Source organism: Eimeria mitis, genomic scaffold (assembly GCF_000499745.2).
Source record: "Eimeria mitis Houghton genomic scaffold, Emh_scaff10, whole genome shotgun sequence".
Lineage (NCBI taxonomy): Eukaryota > Apicomplexa > Conoidasida > Eucoccidiorida > Eimeriidae > Eimeria > Eimeria mitis.
The window spans coordinates 72501-94005 of NW_024011352.1; the positions used below are offsets into that span (position 1 = coordinate 72501).

Consider the following 21505-nt stretch of genomic DNA (forward strand, 5'->3'; position numbering starts at 1 on the left):
GTGTAAGGGATCGCCTGCTGCAGATGCAGCTCATCGGTTGTGTAGCTGCCGCCTAGCCCCGCTCCTTTTGCAGCCGCCACAGGCCAGAGGAGAGTGCAGGTATGGTAAGAGAAGGAATTTGTAGCGGAGGTGATCTCAAAAGGACACGTATGTTGCCGTACTTCTAGGCTCCCAGGCGCAGGTACATTACTAGCTTGTTGTGCATCTCTGTGTTCATTTTCCGCCGCTTCCACCGCCCGGCCGAAGCTGCAAAGCTGGGCGCTACATATTAATAATTGTCTCGCCGGTAAACTGCTGTGTGCGGCCTCGGGACACTTTGGCGCTTTCAAATCACCGAACGTCCCAAAAAATACTTGGAAACCAAGTATTCACGGGAGGAGCGGGAGGAGCGGGGGATGTCGATCATCCAGAATATTGATTTGGCAGACTTGCACTCGTTATGAGGAACCGCATGAGGGCTACGCTTCTGGAAAATGTTGTGAATAAGGCGGTTGATCTACTCTTTTCACAAACAACTGCCGAATCACTGCAGTGAGAGGGATATTTTCAAACCAGCTAGCTGTGGAACTTCATCCGTGCCGCGAGAACTTCGCCGAGGCAAGCAGCACTTGGTGGCCACGAGACAAAAAAAAATTCCCTAAGCGACATAGTTGTAATTATGCAACGGACAGAAGGTTCTACAGCAGCTAGAGCCTTTTACGGCTTGCTGCTGCAGCGAGGTGCAGCCGTAGTGCAGATGATTGAGTTCCACGCGTAAATTTTTAGGGCACCCAGTTGCTGAGTATGGATCCCAACGAGGGAAGGTGAAACTCCAAATGTTTAACCGGTGTCAATTTTTTCGCAGTCGAAGAAGGGGACGCTGTGGTGGTGGAGGTGCTGCGCAGTGTTTGCGCCTTTTTCTGGAGCCAGTACTTCTCTGGATCAACTAGATGCACTGGAGGGGCCTCATTTGGATCGCTCGAACGGGTTGGTTGTACAGAAGCGGCCGACTCTTGTACACAGTAAACCGTCATTGGGTCGATCGTAGTAGTGTGCTCCCTCGATTTGTCATACTCAGTTTGCCTGTTGTTGTACCGAAGAGGGCGCGGTTGCTCTACCTGTAGCTTCCCTCCTAGCGAAAGGCTCTTCAGGTCTTCAAGAAACTCAACAAGAGCTATGCGTAGCGGATCGAAGTACTCGCTGCTTACTAGTCGGCCTTCCATTCCTTCGTCAGCCGGAGCGTCCAACGGAGTCTCACGGAAGCGCTTTCGTGCAGTATCCCAACCTGGCATCTGGTACAGGGCAAAGTAAGCAGCAGCAGAGTAGACAACCAACAATCGCTAAGTGAAGGCTCCGTATGTGCTTGCTTCCAGCCTATTGTTCTCGGCCACCATGTTCTGACGGGGTTTCGAACCATGAGGAAGGAAAACATTAATGTATGTCGGCTCACAATACGGGGGATGACAGTTTCCAGTGCACAAAATGGATTTTTAGATCATGGCATGCTGTTTAAAGCCTTCACCTTGTACTTTCCGGGGAAAAAGTCGAATGGACCGAGAGTGCTATTAGTTGGGAAAGCGTCGTCTGCGCCCTCAGGTTCAGCCCGGCAGTAACCTTTCAGTGACGTCGCGGCAAGTACACGTGGTTTTGCCAGCTGCAGCCCCTCGCTCGGAACAGACATTCTGCCACCCAGTTGATTTCCCCCATTAAAATCCTGAATGGAGTAGAGAAGTTTGCTCTCAAACTAATGTACCACTCAGCATTGCTCCTGAGAGCTGTCCAAGGCGCAGGCTAGCTTCGATCTGTTGTCTTTGGGAAGAATGCGTGCTACATCACCGACCTCTCTCTTTGTTTCCAGAGAGTGAATGATGCTGTCAACACCGGCTAGACGTCGTTTTCCAACATACTAAAATACAACAGCACAGATTTCATGGGCTATGATAAACAGGTGTGCAAATTTCAACCAGCCGCAGCCTAGGCACTGTCACTTGAGTGGACTGCGAAGAAGCCGTAGACAAGTCAAAACGTATTCGTCGTGCACCGTTAAGCACATTGCACGCATATTGGTGTTGGGTCGGACTTACTCGAAAGTGTTTTGTCCTGACTTGGTAGAATTTGTGGTCATTAACGTCTGTGTCATATTCATCCATCCAATCCGTACCGACAGAGCTGTCAAAGAGAACGAAACCCAGGGCAATGTCGGACTGAGCACATACAAACCAGGCGTTTATTTAAAAGGTCTGCCAGCAGGCGGACTTTTCGAGGTCCCATCATCTACGCACTTTAGAAGCTGACGGTTTTCGGCTTTTGCTTAGCATTGAGATATCTCGACGCGGTGCGGATATTCTTAGTCGGCAGCCGCACCATCAAAAAAGGAAGAAAGTACTTGCGAGTTACGAAGTTGCTGTGGGACACTACAACTGTCCTTGCCAAGGAAACACCCAAGCATGACTCCAGCGCGTGTTTGAGGAAATTTGATGAACTCCAGAAGCCCCCGCCCTCGTCCTCCACCTGCGTTGTATTTCCGTGCCCCGGTGGCGTAATGGCTATGGCGTCGAAGTCATGTTCATACGCCACTGACATTTGCAAAGCAATCAGGTACAGCGCATCAATGTCTGAATCTATTGGAACAAGGCACATTCCTGGAAAGCGCTTGCCTTACACGATACTATGCTTGAGCCAAATCCACAAAGTTTGGAAGGCAATCGATGTAGTTGCTGCGCAGGAAAGGACTTACAATCTAGTAATCCCATAATATCCCAGGTATTTGCCCTTGAAAGTCCAATAAAGGCAACGGTACCAAAGACTTCTTCGTTTAAAACATGCGTTTCTGCATTCAACCCCCGCATATATTCAATGTGGAGTTTCTTACTTGCTTGGAAGTCCAGCCCGATGTTCTTTTGGACTTTACGGCAGTGCTGCTAGTGTCTGGCCAGAACCGGCTCTCTACGGCTCTCTTCAGCTTATTGAATTTACGAAAGCCCCGTCGGATGTGGCAACGCTGCCCCACTACTGGAGTGTTCGACCTTCACGCGGATGCCGAAAGGCCCACAGGAGGTAGTTGTAAAAATATTGTATGGATTCGACCACATCCCGGATCCCTCATCCGAATCGAGTCCAGGCGGGAGTAGTTCATCGGAGATGCTGACATCAATTGCTGCGTCGAAAATGCAAGTTCCCACTGCGCGGAATTTTTAGAAAGGCTCAACTGACCATAATATGTAAAGGGAGTATTTGCTTCTTGTGAGCTCCTAATCAGTCTCACAGCAGCCAAAAACTAGTTTCAGTGTTTAGACACTGACCTTTCAGCTCTTGAACAAGGACAAGCGCAAGGCCGAGAAGGATCAAGGTAACAACGAAAGTAAAGAGAAAGCAGCTCAACCACGCAAGCTGCAGAGTGTTACACAACAGGTACACTATTTTATGTGGCCACACTACAGCCATTATGGCAGCTTAGGGGCAGGCATAGCCCACTATTCCATGTCTGAATTACTGCTACTACCCTGATAGCCTCGTCGAGTTTCAATTTTCTATTATATTGAACGGATTTGCCGGCATGTTACCAGTTTCACCACCCTCTGCCTCCTCTTCACCGAGCACAAACTCATGATAACGCCTGCACAGATAAACGCGAGTCCATAGAAGCGTTAAGTAATGAAGAGATAATGAATGCATTGTTTCAGTTGGGAGGAATGCAGTTACATCAATAGTTTCGGTTGATACGTAATGGTTTGCGCTAAGGTGCCTATTCGCACTAGCTAAATCCCGCCACACCAAACCCTGATCGCTATAATCAGTGAGCCGCCGAGTTCAATGGGTTCGACTGTAACGTAGAGTTATGTGCTGAGGAGCACTCGGCCTCTTCAGATATCAAGGTACGCTACTGTAAAAGCTCTGCTTAAGTTTTTATGGAGTTGTATGGAACGTCCAGGGACTAACCGATAAATAGAGGCATCCCCAACGGGCAGAATATCAGTGCCCACCGGATGCTGAGTTAAAGCACGGAATAATCGGCAAGCATCTGCAGTACAAAAAGTAGAAATGCCCGCACGCCACATATATAGGAGTCCGTCTACATTCTTGTCACCGTGTAATGTGCAGCAGCTAACGCTTTCTCATCTTTTTTCATGTCACCCCTCCACGGGCACCGACAAAAAATATTCCTGCACGTCAGCGGAATTTCTGGTTCTTCTGGAGCCTCTTGCGGGAGGTCATCGTCTCTCGCGGCGAACGCCGCCATGATATCATCTAATTCATGATTGTTTTCGGGGTCATTGGCCATTAGCCACTCGAGATCAGGAATCTTGGCGTCTCCGCGCCCAAGTTGCTTCTGAATCACGGCAATTTGCTCTTGCATTAGCTGGTAGCGTTGAGCCACCGCCAAATCATGGATAGCCTGCTGTTCCTGATCCAACTGCTGCAGAAGCCGTTCCATTTCCGCATCTTCTTCCTGCTCAACGACTCGCTTGTATTGGGCGTGGTAGGGTACAGAGCTTATGTTATCAAATTCTATGGAACTTGGCGCCCTTCTTACTGGACAAAGTAGTCCGAAATCGGTCGACGAAGAATCTTCAGAGTCAGAAGAGCCGTGGCTAATGGGCAACGCCACTTCTCTCAACTGAGCAGCTTCTAACTCGGCATCTTCTACGTCCCACATTCTACTGTCCCGTGCCAGTCGCCTAGCTCGGATCTGCTCGAGAAGCGCAAGCGTTCCAGGAGGGGTTCCTTCGCTCTGAGCATCTTCCATATCTTCCCTTGCGATGTGAGCGAAATTAGCTTTATCATTGGGCTCAGGAGTTAGATTTCCCATGTCGCCGCTTGTAGCCAATGGAAGAGAGGGGGAGCCGGGCCCTTGCGAGCCAATACGTGAGCCGACCGGCCCATCTTCGCCTCCTGATGAATCCAAGTCGACGGGTCCTTGCATTAGGGGAGGCATGCCTGACTGTGAGGCGGCTAACTATGTGAAGCCGCCCTTTTATTGCAGGGAACGTCCAATGCGAGGAGTTAATGCAGCAAGCCTGCAGCTGCTTATGACTGCTATGCTCGTGACAGGATCGTGACACACCAAAATACATAGCCAAATGAAATCAAAGGAACCGATTCTCTACCATCACACTGACGGTCCTCATCAAGTACGCCTACAGCGCCCGTCAAATAGCACGAATTGCGGCGTAACCGGCAAATTGGAAAGCCCCTACACCTTACTATTCAGAAAGCTATCTCTAACAGTTTTGAATTCAGACTGCAGGAACCCTTCGTAAACGAGTTCCTAGTCAACAATTTCGGCCGGCTACCTCCACCTTCGCGAGAGAAACGATCCCGTGGTCCGTTGTGCTTCGAGATAATCGCTTACGATTAAATTGTTCAGTGGCTGTAGATAGCAAAGGGTGTCAGCAGGGCCTCCGTGCTAATCTTAGGATGCGATCTGAGAGGATCTATGTGGTAACGGCGGTGACCCTGTCGTCCCTGTTCAGTCTCGAGGGTCCAAAGCAGAGCTCCAAGGGTCAGAATCCTAAACTGCCTATACTTTAGGTATCACAGATACTTGTGAATGATGGGGTAAAATGAGAAAGGGAATACGACAAGCTAGTTGAGAACAACGTTTCGCCCGAGCGTCTGCCGCCGTTAGCGCGCGACGGAGCTGGCGTGGCGGCCTTGATAGCAAACAGCTCGCAGAATCTTACCCTTCCAAAGACTGTATTAGTTTGCATAGTTATTAGAAGTGGCAAACTATGGTGTTGTGTACTCCCAGGCGATTAGTCCCACTGATGCGGCTGCACAATGCAGCTGCCTGCGACACTGGCATTAGAGGGGGAATTCCTAGTTTGCGCATTGTCTAAGCATTTCAGTCTCAGTGGATAGTACGTGTTCGCGTTTTTTCAATAATTAATTCGTTTGGAGATGCAAGTGACCCTGGCCTCCAACTCTATGAGGTCAAGCCACACGGGCACTCTGATTTGCTGCTGAAACAACCAGTAGAATATATCAATGGAGTAATTTGCAGTGCGTGTCGATCACGACACTATGCAGCTACATGTAAAGCGGCTTTAGCTGCTGGGCATATTACAGCCGAGTTTTGGCATGCCACTGCATTAGCATGCCGTGGCCTTGGTTTTCGAGGATGTTTTCCCGTTCCTTAGAAGCAGCGTCTTCAGGGAGATGGCGCTGTTCGTTTGTTTCTGATGTGGTCAGATCAAAAAGTTTATGTGAATTCACTAAGCAGCCTTTGGTGTGCGGATATTTTACAGTACGTGTATTTTGCAGGCGGGGCGCGGCTCCAGCCCGAAGTGCTTTCCAGCATCCGAAGATTCCAGTGTTTTTCAGTACTCTATTTTTTTCATTTGCGGGACCAGTTGCAGTTGAGATCAAGAGAACCGTTGGAGCTGTTTAGCATTTCGTCCTTGCCGTACAGTTGTATGTTTCTTGTGACTAGCTCTACTGCTGCACGATTCTTCTGGCCAGGGTGGGGGATGGCGCCACCGCCACCGGCTATACTGCTACAGGCTCCTTTTCCAAACTTCAACTCGGACGATCTACTAATCCGAACTGTAGTGGACTAACCTGTGTCCTATTGCAGTTTGTGTATGTCGATTCAGCTTCTCATGAGGCTTCCGACGAGTAGTTTCGTTTGGCTGGGTGTTCTGGCCCTTCCCTTATGGTGTTTGTGCCCCACTCTTTTTCACAGCACTAGCAGTTGGGAGCCCAATTTCTATATCTTTCTGTGCCCACTTTTCGCGTTGCCTGCTGGTGCACAAGAGGCCTTGATGCGTACAATAGGTGCTTGCAAAGGTTGAACATCTCTAACCCGTGCTTGTTGCCCTGCTATAGTTGCCATACTTTGTACACTGCTCACACAGATGTTGCCTACTGAGGCAAGAGGAAAAAATCCACTCAACACGCAACAGGGCATCACTCCCTAGCCCAAAGGCAACAACTCGCCTCTCTGCAGCTCTTGAGTAGATCCGAACTCTCGATGTCCTTTGGAGAATCGCAGTCGAGTTGACTTCAACACGGGCCATGTTGTTTGGCGCACGTCTGTGCTCGATCCTTTTAACCCCTCTAAGCTAAGGAAATAACCTAAAAAGAGGGAATATTGATTAGAAAATGTGATTTGTGGACATTCACTACCTCGAGCGGCATGTCCTAGTGCCCCACGAGATGCTCCCAGTACGTCCACGGTAGCAAGCAATCAACGCTCCTAAGAAGCGTTGACACTGGTTTAGATGCTTCCGGCGGCCCACATGACTGCGCCATCTGAGTCATACACTCTTCAATACTCAAGCCCCTTCGTTGGCGGAAAGAGACGGGATCAGAAGAGCTGTGGGACAGAACCGGTGGCGTGCGTGGCAGCAACAACCGTAGTGGTGCAGCATTATTTGGCTTGTCCCAGAAGGGCTAGAGCGCCTGGGTAGAACCAGTAGACGGCACGCGCTACTGCTCAACAGGCTAAGCCCGAGACGGTAGAAGCGGCGCTTCTGAGTCATTGTTTAGGGCCCGAATGCGATCATAACTGTTCCTTTTCCGGAGGCGTGATATCCAGTTGCCCGTATCTGGTGTGGCAAAGCTATCACGTTGAACGGGCAACAACTTCTGGACACTGTTAATTCACCCTTTAGCCTGCAGAAACTTTGTTTGGAGGCAGGGGTACCATTGTGCAGGGCTTCTAGGGACGCATGGAAGAGCCACACAAGTGTTGCGGTGGCATAACCTGGTACAGAGACCATAATTATGCTATTGCACATAAAGAGAGGCGGCTGAAATTGGCCCTATCATTGATACGTTTTGTCATGTTAGTGACATGCATACAGTCATAATTCAATTACCTTGCTATCGTGGTGGGTTTCAGCGTGTAACTCGCTGCCAGCAGCTGTGAGCATGCTCAAGGCTTTAAAGGATTTCTGGAGGTAAGACCACTGTAGGTGTGCATATGGCGCCTTGCTCACACGAATCAAGAAATTGACCACAAGGTAGTATGGCTTAGTATGGCTTTTCCTTTGAATCGGAACATTATACAGTTTGAGGGTGCCCAATTTGCGGCAGCAAGGCAAGTGTAAACAAAAAGGTGAGCTACGCTCAAGTTATGAGGTGGTGGACCGAGCAGCTCCTCAGGAAACGAGATCTGTGTTTACGTCCTTCAGGTGGGGATAGTCTACCTGGCTCCCGACACAGGTCAGTCACTCTCATGCCACGCTTGGCGCCAGGAACCGCCAGATGTGCATGATGTGCTCGCGTACAGAGCAACAAGGCTAGCCTTGTCCAGCCAAATAACGCGACCACTATTTTCCCAATTAGCGGCAGAGGCAAATAAGCCGACAGCAACCGATCGGGCATCTCGTGCGTCCGATCTCGTTGACAAACTCGGCATAAGAAACTTTGCTGTCCCCGTTCTTATCGTAACGGTTGACAAGTGCATTCAGCTCAGCCTCTGAGGGGCAAAACCCATGGGCCATTAGGGAAGATGAGAACTCGGCAGCTGTAATATAGCCGTCTCCATTCCTACGGAATAACATGAGATGGATACAGGGAGGATCCCTGAGTAAAATTTGCGTAATCATCAACATAATTCATCGTGCGTGGGTTCCATTTTACGATGCCTGCTTACTTGTCGAGGTCACGGAATGCAGCTGAAAGATCCTTCAAACAAAGGCGGTGCCTCGATAGCTCGGCCTGCTCTTCGGACTGAGTCGCGAAAAGGTGCAACAGACGAGAAAACTTTTGCAGAGGCAACCGTCTGTTACGGCGTTGTGCGCTTTTCATGGTTTAGGCACGGCACATACTGTCGTGCAACACCCAGGAAACTACATATTCTATTTTCATAGCTTGAGCAAGGCATTACGCTCAGTCTACACTGCAGGTTTTGCACGGTGACGTGTTGTGCTTACCGCAAGAGTGAGGTCGAAGATAGCGGCAACGATTTCGAGCGTTTCAGGGGCCAAGTGAGTGAGAGGCGCTGGGCATTTGTGACTCCCATTGCTAGTACGGTTGATCATAGCTTCGGCATATCTCGCTTTCGTAGGGAGAAACGCCTTCGCCATGTCGGCATATCTCAAGCGAGGCTCCGAATCACTGTTCAGTTTACCAGCAAAAAGACGTGCTTGCGTAAGGGAGATATTCAGTCCAACAGCGTTGAAGGCGTCTTGTACGTGCAAGGCTGTCGCATACCCCCTCCCTTCAGTGTCGAAGAGCCCCCAGAATTGCAGTAGATTGAAGTCAGATTTCAATGCTAACTTCTCCCTCAAATACTCAAGTCTCCTCTCAGTGTCAATCTGTGAATTCAGGACCCCTGCCACTTCGCATTCGCTCGCCACAAAGCGGTTGTTTCTTTTTGTGCTGCTGGTGCCGCACAACAATAGACTGTCGTCACTCCCTGTTGAACTGAAGCTCCTAGTCCAGCAGCTTCTTAACGTGCCGCTGCACGAACAACCTCTACGGGGCTGTGGCACCTGCCGGCGTAATAAGCCGCTGTTGGAGCTGTTGCTGCGTAGCGTGCTGCACCTCGTAGGACGCGCCAGCCTGCTGTTGCTGCCACTGAGTGCGGCTGAGTGTGAGCAGCAATCGATCGATGAGGTGTCCACGGAGCAAGCGCAAAGTGTAGGTCCCTGCATATCCCCATACCATATGTTGACGGATACATACTAGTACAATTCAAACGGTTGCTTCATAATATAGAAAATGTGCTGCAAACTTAGGCAGTACCAACTGAAGCGGGCGCAACTGGAAAAGTCAGCCCAACCGCTAGCCACTTTCTCCAAACGGGTGGGAGCCGAAAAGTGGAATACTACAAGGGGTCTTTACATGGAAGACTGCGTACAGCAGCCAGTGGGTCGGTACAACTTCGGGATGAAGGGTAGTTGGATGGCATAATAGCCTCTACAAACTCCAGGTACTTGAGCCGGCCGTCACTGTCCCTGCAACGTAGCAGCAACGTTATCTGAAGTCTTTGAATTATGCGTCGTACAGAGCTCAACGTGAACATTTACTGCAGCACTACCATTAGCGCATTGTGGTCGGCGATTTGAGGCAATACTTTTATTCGGAAACTTTTTTGTTTGTGTACTACCGGGAAAATACGGGCTGGGTGTGTAGGGAGCCAAGGATATTTAAAGCAATCTGATCACGTCAAGCAGCTATCAGGAGGAGGCATCTGAGAGACCTATCAAATCGACGGAAGATGAGCCTTTGTTCCATGTGTGTCAAGGCAAATCCTTCTTCTGCAAGTGTTTCTGCCAGGGAGAAGGGAGTAACTGCAGCGACGGTTGGATCTTCAAGAAACTGAAAGGCGGCGAGTAGCATAAAATCTGGAGATGCAGCAAGGATACGCCTCCGGACCTCCAATGCACGGTGAGCATCTACCTCACGTTGTAGCAGCTGGGCAACACAAGCGTCGCCACCGCTGCAGATGTAGGTGCGCTCCTTCTTGTCAGTGCAGCAGCAGCAGCAGCAGCAGTAACAAGTAACCGCGCTACGGTTTGGAAGGTGCAAGAAACGCTGGTCGTGGGAGAGCGCGTGTTCTCTCTCCGACGGATCCGTTGGTAACAGAAAGTCCACAAACCTTGTAAAACAGTCGACAGCACACCAGCAGCCCGTTCCTCTGCAGCGGCCCCTACCTCGTCTAGAACGCGCTTCTGGCCCAACTGTATTGTTTCAATACACAGCATATAAATTGCCCATCTTCGTCACGAATGCCATGTTGCAGCTCTTCGCTGGAGCCTTGCCAACTCACTCAGGAAATGAGACCCTGCCGTCTGCGTTGGCGTCAATACGTCTAAGGAGATTATATGCCTCAGTGTCCGTTACAGGAATCCCATGGTTCCTGAGGTAGCGTTGGAGGTCTCCACCTGCCGACGGATAGATAAACGTGCAGCGACATGAGGCTCAACAAAGCAGCAATAACAGCACGCTTTGTAAATCAGCATGATACTAGAAAGCTCAGCATAGTTACCAAAAGCAAGAACAGGCTTGTACCACATTATGGCAAGCCTGGAACTGGCTAAGGGGCTTTCAAAGAATTGCTGATTCACTGGTGAGAGAGCCGTTCCCTAGTGAGTCCAGGGCAGCGAATGCTTTATGAGCCGCAAAGGCTGGGCGGTGGGCAAGTGCAATTCGCAGCTCCTCCACCTGAATAATCAGCTCGTAAATGTAGCCATGTCAAGATTTATTTACGCGCAACTGTCACCTGCTGCTAACCTCGCCAGCTACCTCCACTACGGAATGCCGCTGGTGAGACCTCTGGAATACCATTAAAAAGCCTGGTTACTAGCATTAATTGAAGTCGTGCCTCCGCGGCACAACAAAGGGCTCTGTTGCTGAGGTGCTTGCTTAGTGCATCGAGTTCGAGCACACCTGCCCTTCAAGTTCCGCAGCTGAGACGAAGAAGTTGGCGAGGCGCTGCCTCGCTGTCAGGGATAGCTGCATGTTAAGCTAGATATGCCTACAGGTAGATTTTTGTCCAAGAGGAGTTCTTAATGACCCCTCTTTTTAAAGGTGGTCTTGGAGACCCGCGCTGCCTGGGCAGCGAGCACTGGCATAGGCTGAGCGTGAAGCCTTCCTCCACCTCGTCCACTAAGGTTTGTGCATGCCTAATATTGCGATTTAAAAAAACCAACATCGAGTTTTTCCAGTAATCTTGAAAATTAGAGGCAATGTATGCATGCAGGCGAATGCGCACCCTGCTGCTCGCTGCGCGCAGGCTCCAGGCCCCTGTTATGTAGAACGGTGGATGCGCTTGGCAGCACAAGAAATCCACTGCCCCATTGATTCCTTACTTTTTGCGTTGACTGTTTCTAGTCGTAGAGTCATTAAGCCGTGGAGCATTCACCTGCAAATGTTCCAATGGAGGGGCGAGTGACCCTGGACCCAGAGCACGTATCCTGGGTAGTGCTGTCTGGCCTGGCGTAGTTCGAGACAAAAACCTCTCGGCACGCAGTTTGTCAGAGTGTCTTCATGACCAAAGTACTTTCATAACACTTTGCTGAAAATAGGATGCGCAACACGGAGAACTCAGCAAAATTTCTCGTGTTGCACATCCTCTCGGCGTCTTCGCAGGGCAAGCAAGCATCGAGCCCGTTGCACGCACGCATGTTGCTCCCAACTTCAAACAATTTTTAATCCGCTTCTTGAGCAATTTCAGAGAGAACATCGGTAAGTGTTTAAGCTTGGTTTCCGGGGCTCACTACAGGCAAGCTGAGACGGCTAACTTGGGGCGGCGGCTCAGTGGCAGTTTGTGTAGCCGTTCCGTGACTTCTTCTACAAAAAGTTGTCCTCATCAATCCAGCACGTTTTTGACCGAGGAGTCGCAGCCCCTCGTAAATTCAGGTGAAGCTTGCTGCAGACAGTGTGTAGAGAGGGGAACGAGCAGTGCGAGCGCTGTTTTGGTGGAGCACTGTAGCCAAGAAACCAAGGTCACTAATAGTATAGTGTTGCTCAAGAAGAATGTGAAAACGATTGTAGAGCCCTACGGGGCAGTCTTCAATTGTGCAGCAAAAGCTAGAGCGCGTTGCGTTGCCGACGGCGGTTGGCTCTCGTTACGTGTAGCCCCTGCCCCTACCGAAGCACACGGAAAAGTGTAGTTGGCTTCATACTCCTGCTACGTGCTTGTACAACTCGAATTTCGGCGATCTAAGTCCTAAAGTAGCCCGCCAGTTCGCTGGTAATGTATGCTACGAGAGCTGTCAAGGACGACCCTGCAATTGGGAAGCTCCAATTTATACTGGCAGAACTTCCCGAACTACTGTCGTTTGTTGGATGCTGTGGAACTCCCTGTACTATATTTTTCGTTGCTGGCGCTGTCGGTAAGGTTGTCGCAGCTGTTAACATCACCATATTCCTCGTCGGCGGTATGTCGTCTACCACCAGTAGTGTAAGTTGCTGAGGAGGCAACTGGAGAAGACGCGGCGCTCTCACAACCTCCTGTGGCACTGCTTAGAGGCTCGTCTGGTTCCTCGTCAAAACCCTTCGAGCGAGTTTCCTGGCGTTCCTTCACAGCTATTTCGTGAGCCTTCCGCTGCAGGCGTCGCTGCTCCTTTGCTAGCTTCTTGGCCTCCTTCTTGTGTAGTCGCTTAGCTTTTCGAAGAGTTTTTCGATTCCTTCCAACTGACCTCAAGCATTTGAAGGGAATACGAGCGAACTTGCACATTATCTTTATGAATGGCTTGAGAACAGGCCACAAAAGGAAGAGAGCCACGAGTGTAACCCCTGCCAGTAGTATTGTCTTGAGTGCCTTCTTGAGTGTTCCAAAGCAGTCGTTCCCTGTACGAGCACATATCCCATGATCGTGATCACCCATGCATGCCATACCTTTGGAATGAAGCCCCCTGTTAAAACAAAAATGCCCCACGACATCCACCCGACAGGAGTCACGTTTCCAACATGAGGGGGGCACAAGAAAGCTTCCTGCGTACTGACGTTGGCTGACAGCCATTTATGAGACGGAAACAGCCATAGACAACAAATTTAGAGCCCCTTACAGTCAGCGGGTAGGCATAATATATTCCAAAACGAGCAGTCACATTCCCCATCGTTTGGCACGACATTCATGAGTCGTTGAAACCAGTTTCGCTTATCCTGAAATGCGCAACAAACTCCTGCACGCGGCCCGGCTATACAACGCCAGGCGATGCATCAGAAACGTCCATGCGAACGATTTTGATAGAAGTACCGCCTCCCATGACGTGTTGATCCTGGGATTCCTTATGGCGATGCAATGCACAATTCACGCCTTACTTCAGGCGGTTCGACAACGGTAACTTCTCCTGTGGGATTCGTCACAGCCCCCGGCAAGTCCTAAAAACAATATCCAGACGAGCGCTGCGGAGGCATCGAACGCATCTACAGGTCTTCAAGCGACGCCAGGGTGCCTATGGGGCCCTTTAAGGATAGGAAAGCCCTCAAATGAACTATCACAGGACCTCGAGAAGTCGAGAAGGCCCCGAGGGGTCCTTTCCCTGCTTCAGCTGGGCAGGGGACCATGGATGTGAACGGGGTCCCCAGTGCTGTCATGAAAGTCGTACAGGACCCATTCAGGAAGAGTATTAATGCCCATCTGATCGCTGTCCAGCCGTGCTAAGAAAAGCTTTTAACGTTGCTGTATCCCAGCCCCCTACTAGCCGAAGGCCTGCTCACCGCCGCCTTCCCTGTAAGGAGATCAAATGACTTTATGTCCAGTTGGTTGAGTTCTGAGTCATAAAGCTTCATTACACAGTTAAAGTCAAACTCCTGAACGACGGCTGTAAGGCGCAAAGTGAGATCAAATGCTTGGCTGGAGCCTGCCGCGACATTCCGCTGCACAGCCGAGACCGGGTCCAACTGAAGCAGAGCAACCACCAAACTATATTATTAGAATATTCGCTAGCCGTAGCATACTTTAGCATAATGCCTGGAGCGCAATGAACATCACTAGGCAGTGGATGTTAGTTGGCACTGCATAATTCTCGGCAGTAAGCTCCCTCCTGCATTTCCAATATCTCATCTCGGGCCCACCTTATCCGTTGGCTCATCGCTGCCGTGTTCTGTACAATATGGCAGCTCCAAATAGAACGTCGCATCTACAGTGCCTGATCAGTCAAAACATCTTTCAGAAACTGTACAACTCAGGAAGGCCGCGAAGCCTTTAAAGCTGAGCATCTGAGCAACAGGTGTTAAGGCTATGCGCCGTGGTGGTGAAATAAGAGAATGAACGTTCTGGTGATTGTCAGGAACTACATCCCCGTACCTGAATTCAGCACATACACCTTAAGTGGGCAGCCGAAGGTCTGAGCATTGTCGCATTCCCGTGGTGCTGGGGGCCTGAAGTTGAAGCAAATGAAGGTGTACATGTTGCAACACGCTACAGGCAAGCATGCTTTCGCACGTCAATGCATCACTTCTTTGAATTCCTAAGGAAATCTCGATGGATCTCTGTGACCGGTGGCAACGTTAACCTGGGCTCTGGAAAATTTGAGTCACGCAGTAGGCTGTTCATTGCTGCAGCGTTTGACAGTGTCGTGACTTAGGGACAAGGGCAAGACCACTCACGCTATGCTTGTTATTTGACCCGGTGCTGAAGACTGAATCCAGCGAATCAACCCAGCGTTCATCTCAATACGCACCCTACTTTTGTGACTCTTTGGATATGAAAAGGCCAAGCGATGCAACTGGAAGGGGCCAGCTTGTGAGGTGTCAATAGCCTCGTTCGCATTTTCTAGACCCGCGTGGTAATGAGGATAGTTGCCCGGTGGGTATTCCAACTGCAGCATCGCAGAATCGAAGCTTGCAGCGGGCACGACGATGTTTGATTGTAGCCAAAATTACAAACTCGCTCATGGGTTGCTAGCCTTAGTAAGCGCGAGGCATGTAGGGTGGGTCCCGCATATTCGATCTTTGGCGTGTTTTACAGCATAAGGGGGTGTTCTGCCCTCCTTTGCAGCTTCTTCATTGTATTCTTGGAACCACTTTAGATTTTTCGCAAAGCAGCTCCCTGATGCATAGTCACAGAAGCCATCCCTTCCCCATTGCTGCAGGGATACTCCTGGTAGGTCGCACGTGCTGCCATCAACTGTGACTTCTTTTTCTCCGAGGACGATGATATGCCTCAGGCAGCTCTTCGGATTACAAAACGGTGAACCTGAAGTTACATGGCTTCGCACAACAGAGTATTGGCGAGATATTACGCTTACTTAGGTTTTTGCGCGTCTGGGAGAGATCCTGTTTCAACGCAACCGTTCGCGAACATTGACCGCTTTGGCACTCTATGCGGCTTCAATCTATGAAACATTCAGAGTTGTGAATCGGCTTCGAACCTGATTTGCATAATCTTGCCAGGTCAGGGTTTTCCGTCTCGCTAACACCCCAAGCTTCAAGATCATCAGAATCTGAGCATCCTTCCTGCATATCAGCACACATTAGCCTCCATTTACAGGCCCCTGCCGTCGGCGTCATAGGGACCTCTAGGTTCAACCACTGGAAAAAGCAAAGCTGTCATTGTTGTCGTTGCCAAAGCCAGGCTTTGAAGCAGCTGCTTACTGTTATTTGGGATTCCTGCACCCAGGCATTAGTGGAAGGAGCTGTTGGGACGAAAATGTATTTACCCTCCACATTGGGACCCTGCGAGTTGTGGCATCTTCACACTTTCTGGAATCACTTGTGGTTCTATTTCTGCGTACCACGACAAGACTCTTTTCGTCAGAAAAAGCACACCTGTAATTAAGATGCACACTTGACTGACCAAACACTGCAGTGTAGCTCACAGGTTCATCTGGCATGTCTGAACTCATGAGACGCGCTGTGACGTCAAATGTAGCTGCTCAGATTGGACATCACCCAAACATCAGTACGGCCTCCAGCCACCTGGCAATATGGTAAATTAGACAGTCCGTGATCCTGATTAGCAGAAGGGCTGTCGGTGAGCTAGAGTAGCATGCTCAACAATTGAGCATTTCCTGGATGGAAGAGACTGGTCGTTGCGATGTCTTTGCTTTTCGTGAGCCAGCGCTTCCTTACTATCTCTTGCGACCTTCGTGGCATCTGAGAGTTCAAGGATTGCGTCTGCCATTCCTGCTTCTGTGTGCAGCCGCTGCGAACAATCGAAATTTTCAGGGTAGCTTCCTTCCGAAATTTTCTTCTTACATTCGGCGTGATATTCCTCGTCTGAAAGGCTAGAGGGGCTGGGAGGCCCTGCACACACAACGGACCGTCGATCCCTGGCCGCAGCCAAATTCTACTGGAGCAGTTCTTTTTTGTTAAGTATCCTGCAAGTTGCAGGTAAGGACAGGAACCTTAGCTTCCGCATGATTCGGCGTAGCAGTATGTATATGCTGGATCAAGTGAGTGGTTGTAAACAATTTGAAAAATTAGCTGCTTGGCCCGCGCCGGCGGGTGAAGTGCTGAACAATGCATGCCTCATGGAAGTGGTTCGCGCTCACTCCACCAAGATATACCGACGTGCACCTTGAAAAACCATGTTCGATTCTCGCTAACCTTCAGCATACGATACCATGGATATTCAACGACCGGGCAGAACTTCGTCAGGTATGGGTCTGGGATTTTGCCAAAGCGCAGCCCTACGAAGACGGTTCACGAAGGCAGAGTAAGCAGAATCTTGCTTCTGCATTAAGGACGCATTTGCATGCCTTTTAACCTAGCCCAGTGTGATGCTACTTCTGTAGTGCGTTCAGTCTCGGTGCGAGCCACGATACGCCTCAGACTGCGCCACATTCAGGAGCCATTTAGCACTCACCCCAGAAGTTGCATTTTAGCATTGGTTCCCTCCCCCTGTTGGGGTTGTTAAGCCACAAATGCCATACGGATGGGCACCAGCAGCACTTCCCTTGGGCTCCATCTAGAGGCAGGCCTGAATTGGGGCTTACGGGATACCCGTTTTCTCCATGCTCATCCTGGCATTTTGATCCCCAGGTTTCAGAGCAGAACGTTTCTCCGCCATTTTTGACTTGCCACAATAAAGCGCGGTGCGCGTACTCTACCCAATTGTACGGGACTGCCTGGCGGTTGGAAAGAGAGCAAGCCACCCGCGCCCCCCAATGTGGACATCTTTTCGGTAGCTACCTTCCATACATATCAGAACATGTATTTAGTTTCCTTCGAATAGACGATCTCCGTAATTACATCCTCATGCAAGGACTCGGCACTCCACTCGCGCCCACATGGATCCAAAGCCCCAGCAGCGTTAGAAATATTTAAAGTCTTTAAAGTGGTAGCTGGAATTGTCGACTGGGAACACGGAGCATTTCCCAAACTTTACCTTTATGTAAGTTAGCCCGTACGAGTAAGATACAGCAGTCTTCTGCACAGTGACAACAACTCCAGCGTTGCCGGCATCGCTTTTCCGTGGAGATCGCTCGTTTATATCGCCTGCCTCCCACTGGAACTGTAGCTTCTGCAGCACCGGCGGAGACAAGGGAACAGCAAAGCAGTGGTCACCTAGGTTTAGCATGGCAAGAACTGCTATGGGCAGCATGGGCAGCATCGGAGAATCCACCAGGAAACTCCATTCAGAAAATAATGTGCAACATAAAGTACAATGAATTTGCAAGGTATGGTGGCTCATTGAGGACCCTCAACCATAGCATACGTCAAGATTGTCGACATCAAGGTCGATAATGAGCCTTTCAGTACATCCTGATGCGCCAGAACACACTGTCTCTACTGTCGAGGTGCCACGGCCCAAACACTCCAGTGCCTGGAAGGTGAGCACTAGAAAGAAGAGAATAGGCACCCGCCTAAGCCTGCTGCCGAGTGAAGCCGCATGACGTGAGCCGATTGCGCTGGCTTGTGGAAGTCCTTGGTCCTCTAGCAAGTTACAGGAGAGAAAACTTGTGAATCCATTGAATCGCTCATTGCAGCGAGTGCGCTGAGGTTGGGACCATAGCGCTAAGACGTCTGTCTGTCCTACAGCTCCCATGGCAAGCACTAGTGAGTCTTCGTAGCCTGCAGCAAGGTTAATCCCTTGTGGCTCCACAGCTGCATACGGTACCCCGTGGAGGCTTTCTTCCGTAGTGCTCTAGCAAGCCCGTCCTTTGGAACACCGGAATTGGCGCTCGTTCGGCCTGCCCTCGTTCTGTAAGGAACTGACCCCCTGCAAAATATTCAAAGTAAAATATTCGGACCTCTCCGCAGAGGAAGCAGGAATGCTGGAGAAGAAGCTGAATCCCGACAGAACTCTGATCGCGCTTAGAATAGCTTGCGCACAGGCTTACGCCGCTATGAGACCTCACCAACGAGTGACAAGGTTTCGGAGACGATGCTCACTACACTGGCAAGCAAAATATATGTTGTTGGATTGTGTGCCATTCAGAGTCGAGATGGCTTGGGAGGGCCCAAAGCCTCGCTTTGGGCATGGCACGACCTGTAGGGTTCTGTCGTGCCTCCTGAGACTTAATTCGCCCTTGAAGCGAGATGGTACTTCTCGCCGAGTCTACTGCAAATGCTGGTCGTTAAATGCTAAGGTTGGCGCAAAACCACTAGACGGAAAGTACACCTGGCCTTCTACGTCTCGCTGAGTGCCCTAGTTACGTAAGCTACCAGTTCAGACGCATTAATTGCACAGTTGCCCCAACAGAGTGCCCCGCAAGGATACAGCAAAGCCAAAATTCTAGGCCTCTTCATGCACTTTCGGTAGTGCCTGTGTTGAGCATTCCTCGAGTGCAACGGCTAACCAGAAACCAGCATATCATTTTTCCCCTCAAGGTTACGGGTTGTTGTCGCCTTGATCTCTTGGTATTCCATTGGATAGGCTAGAATGCGACGCAGGTGCACATTGATTGCATTCGCCTTGATTGTATAACGGTATCTGCTCCTGCTCTTATCACGGGGCTAAATCCTTGATGTTATATCAATACTATAAGGTGCATTCTCGGTTCTCAGAAACTTCAGGATACCCGGGCCCGCCTCGTTGAACCCCAGGGCGTCACTTGAAGTGGTCCAAGCGCGGCCTATCTACAAGAGGACGCACGCTTCAGTTCGATATAAAAAGGAAAGCTGTCATCTAAATTACCTTAGAGAGCCCATTCCACAGCGTATTTCATAGCTTGAAACATAGTTCGTGCTCCGGTTACCATAGGACATGCCGGCGTGGGCCGCACACACAGCACACAACTTCGACCTCAGTTTGTTCGATTGGAGTTAAATGACGTGAAACATATCGAAATAGCCTCTTTTAATAAGATACCAACCATGCCGAAGAACATAATTCCCTCCATGTAACGAATGCTGGCTGCCATGTCGCATGCACTGCGAAGTGCGGCGAGCCTGCCAGAGATCTGCACACGTCTCTTGCGACCAGCGGTCGTAGACAGAGTTCTAAAAAACCTGACGGCGGTATTCCAAGTTTCCTACCAAAAGAATTAATATCTACTTTTGACAGCCCTGAGTTCGGCCAAGTGAGTAAGAACCGCTCCCCCAGTTGGGACACAAGAGCAGCACGGAGGCGCTGCTCTTGTGTAGGGTTCCGGCACTAAAATGATTTAGTTGTATTCGTCTTGCTGGAGGTAAGAGATTGTTAATGGATATAATATTAGATATAGAGCATATCTGTTGCATGTGAAGCAGTTTAGCGGCAATCCGCTAGAGAGGGCTACCCTACAGCACCCATCAGCGCGAACAACCGGCGAAGGGGGTGCAGACTAGCCCCAGAAGCACTGAGATGATGGTGACTGACGACTACCCCCGGGGGCCTTCATCCAAGGTTTGTTTAGGCCCTTGGCGAAAACATTGGTTATCGGGGGTGAGGAGTTTCCGCTGATGCGCGCTGTGCGGTAGTCCGCTATAGTGGACTGCCGCTAAACTGGCTCACATGCAACGAGGGTACTCTATAATATCCTGTCTATTAACGGCAATTTCTCTCTAGCGGTACTAATATAACCGTCTTACTGTAGTGCCGGGGCACTACACCTAGCATGCGCCTCGCTGCCTAGGCCGAAGGGTTTAACCGCCATCAGAATCCAGTCTACTCCGCCTCCTAAGCCACAATTTTATCACTTATTCTAACGGACTTTGCTTCCTGAGTGAGCTGGCAGGCGTTACTGCAGTGTCCAGAACTACAGCACCCCCCCCACTCCTTGAGGCTCTCATTTCCTTCTCCTGGACGCTTTCGTGCGCTCGCCCGCTGCTACAATGATGTTCTTCGTTCTCAACTGATGGCGGTTACGAGCCGAATTAGAGTCAAAATGCTCAACACAAGATTTTCCCCCCAAAACGGACTGACCCCCTATCTCACTCTCCAGGGCATCCAGCTATCAGCGGGACATGGTATGACGAAAGCCTTCCATCTTATTCGAGGACGTTCGTGAGCTGCAATAGAGCCAAATTTCTTAATATGCGGGCTTCCAAACAGGAGCTGACTCCACAGTCGCGCTCCAGCTAGCCTCGGTAGCACGGTCCAAAGGGCCACTGTAGCGTTGTTCAAGTGTATCCAGTGTATCCGTGTATCCTGACGTTTGTGTGCAAGCTGGCTATACGAGGCCAAACAAATGTTCAACAAGTGTCAGTGCATATAGCAATCGGACATGACTGTGCATCCATGTGGAGTTGCGTTGCAACTCGAGATGCAGCAGGTTACGCTGGAATTCGTGTAGGGCCGCCTCCTCCCTACCGGCCGCAGGCACTTGAGTTGCCGGCCACAGGCTGCCAGGTGGATAAAGAGGAGTTTGACAGCTGGTTTGCAACTCTTACTACTGAGCTACTACTTAGACTTCAGTGTAGCTCGCGAGCGTCATCGGATAAGACCAAGGGCTCTCGTTACATTTGGTTGCGCCAAATGGTTCATCGGGATAGATGCGAGCAGCGAAGCTCACATACCCCAGCAGGACAGCATAATGTGTAGCAGTAGTGAAAGAGAGAGCAAAAGCCATAAAAGGTGAAAATTTTCCGAAGATCTTCGTCAAAATCGCAACCCTTTCCTTGTAGTGAATACTCACTACAATCACGGCAACAATGCCGTGCTCGTTGTGAAATGACTAAGGGTTGTATGAACACTGGAAGTGTCTGTGAGTGCTTATTGAGGTACATTGAGTATACCATTGGTGAATGAATTAAA

At 50.1% G+C, this 21505-nt stretch overlaps 3 protein-coding genes across 3 annotated transcripts; all 3 read right to left on the minus strand.

The window, feature by feature from the left end:
- Positions 1-761: 761 nt before the first annotated feature.
- On the minus strand, positions 762-4915 carry EMH_0006240 (uncharacterized protein; the record flags this gene model as incomplete). The annotated part of the gene is made up of 10 exons (XM_038022036.1): positions 762-1271; positions 1502-1693; positions 1820-1885; positions 2085-2183; positions 2344-2555; positions 2717-2809; positions 2990-3160; positions 3543-3595; positions 3919-4000; positions 4132-4915. The coding sequence occupies 10 exons, from the start codon at positions 4913-4915 to the stop codon at positions 762-764; spliced, it is 2262 nt and encodes a 753-aa protein (XP_037877890.1).
- Positions 4916-8267: 3352 nt separating this feature from the next.
- EMH_0006360 (EF hand domain-containing protein, putative) lies at positions 8268-10328 on the minus strand (the record flags this gene model as incomplete). The annotated part of the gene is made up of 6 exons (XM_038022037.1): positions 8268-8475; positions 8582-8658; positions 8862-9268; positions 9423-9578; positions 9775-9887; positions 10309-10328. The coding sequence occupies 6 exons, from the start codon at positions 10326-10328 to the stop codon at positions 8268-8270; spliced, it is 981 nt and encodes a 326-aa protein (XP_037877891.1).
- Positions 10329-12706: 2378 nt separating this feature from the next.
- On the minus strand, positions 12707-17905 carry EMH_0006470 (uncharacterized protein; the record flags this gene model as incomplete). The annotated part of the gene is made up of 13 exons (XM_038022038.1): positions 12707-13227; positions 13446-13542; positions 13702-13761; positions 14101-14283; positions 14458-14531; positions 14690-14763; positions 14992-15203; positions 15756-15840; positions 16153-16255; positions 16456-16629; positions 16878-17015; positions 17192-17453; positions 17714-17905. The coding sequence occupies 13 exons, from the start codon at positions 17903-17905 to the stop codon at positions 12707-12709; spliced, it is 2175 nt and encodes a 724-aa protein (XP_037877892.1).
- Positions 17906-21505: the final 3600 nt, after the last annotated feature.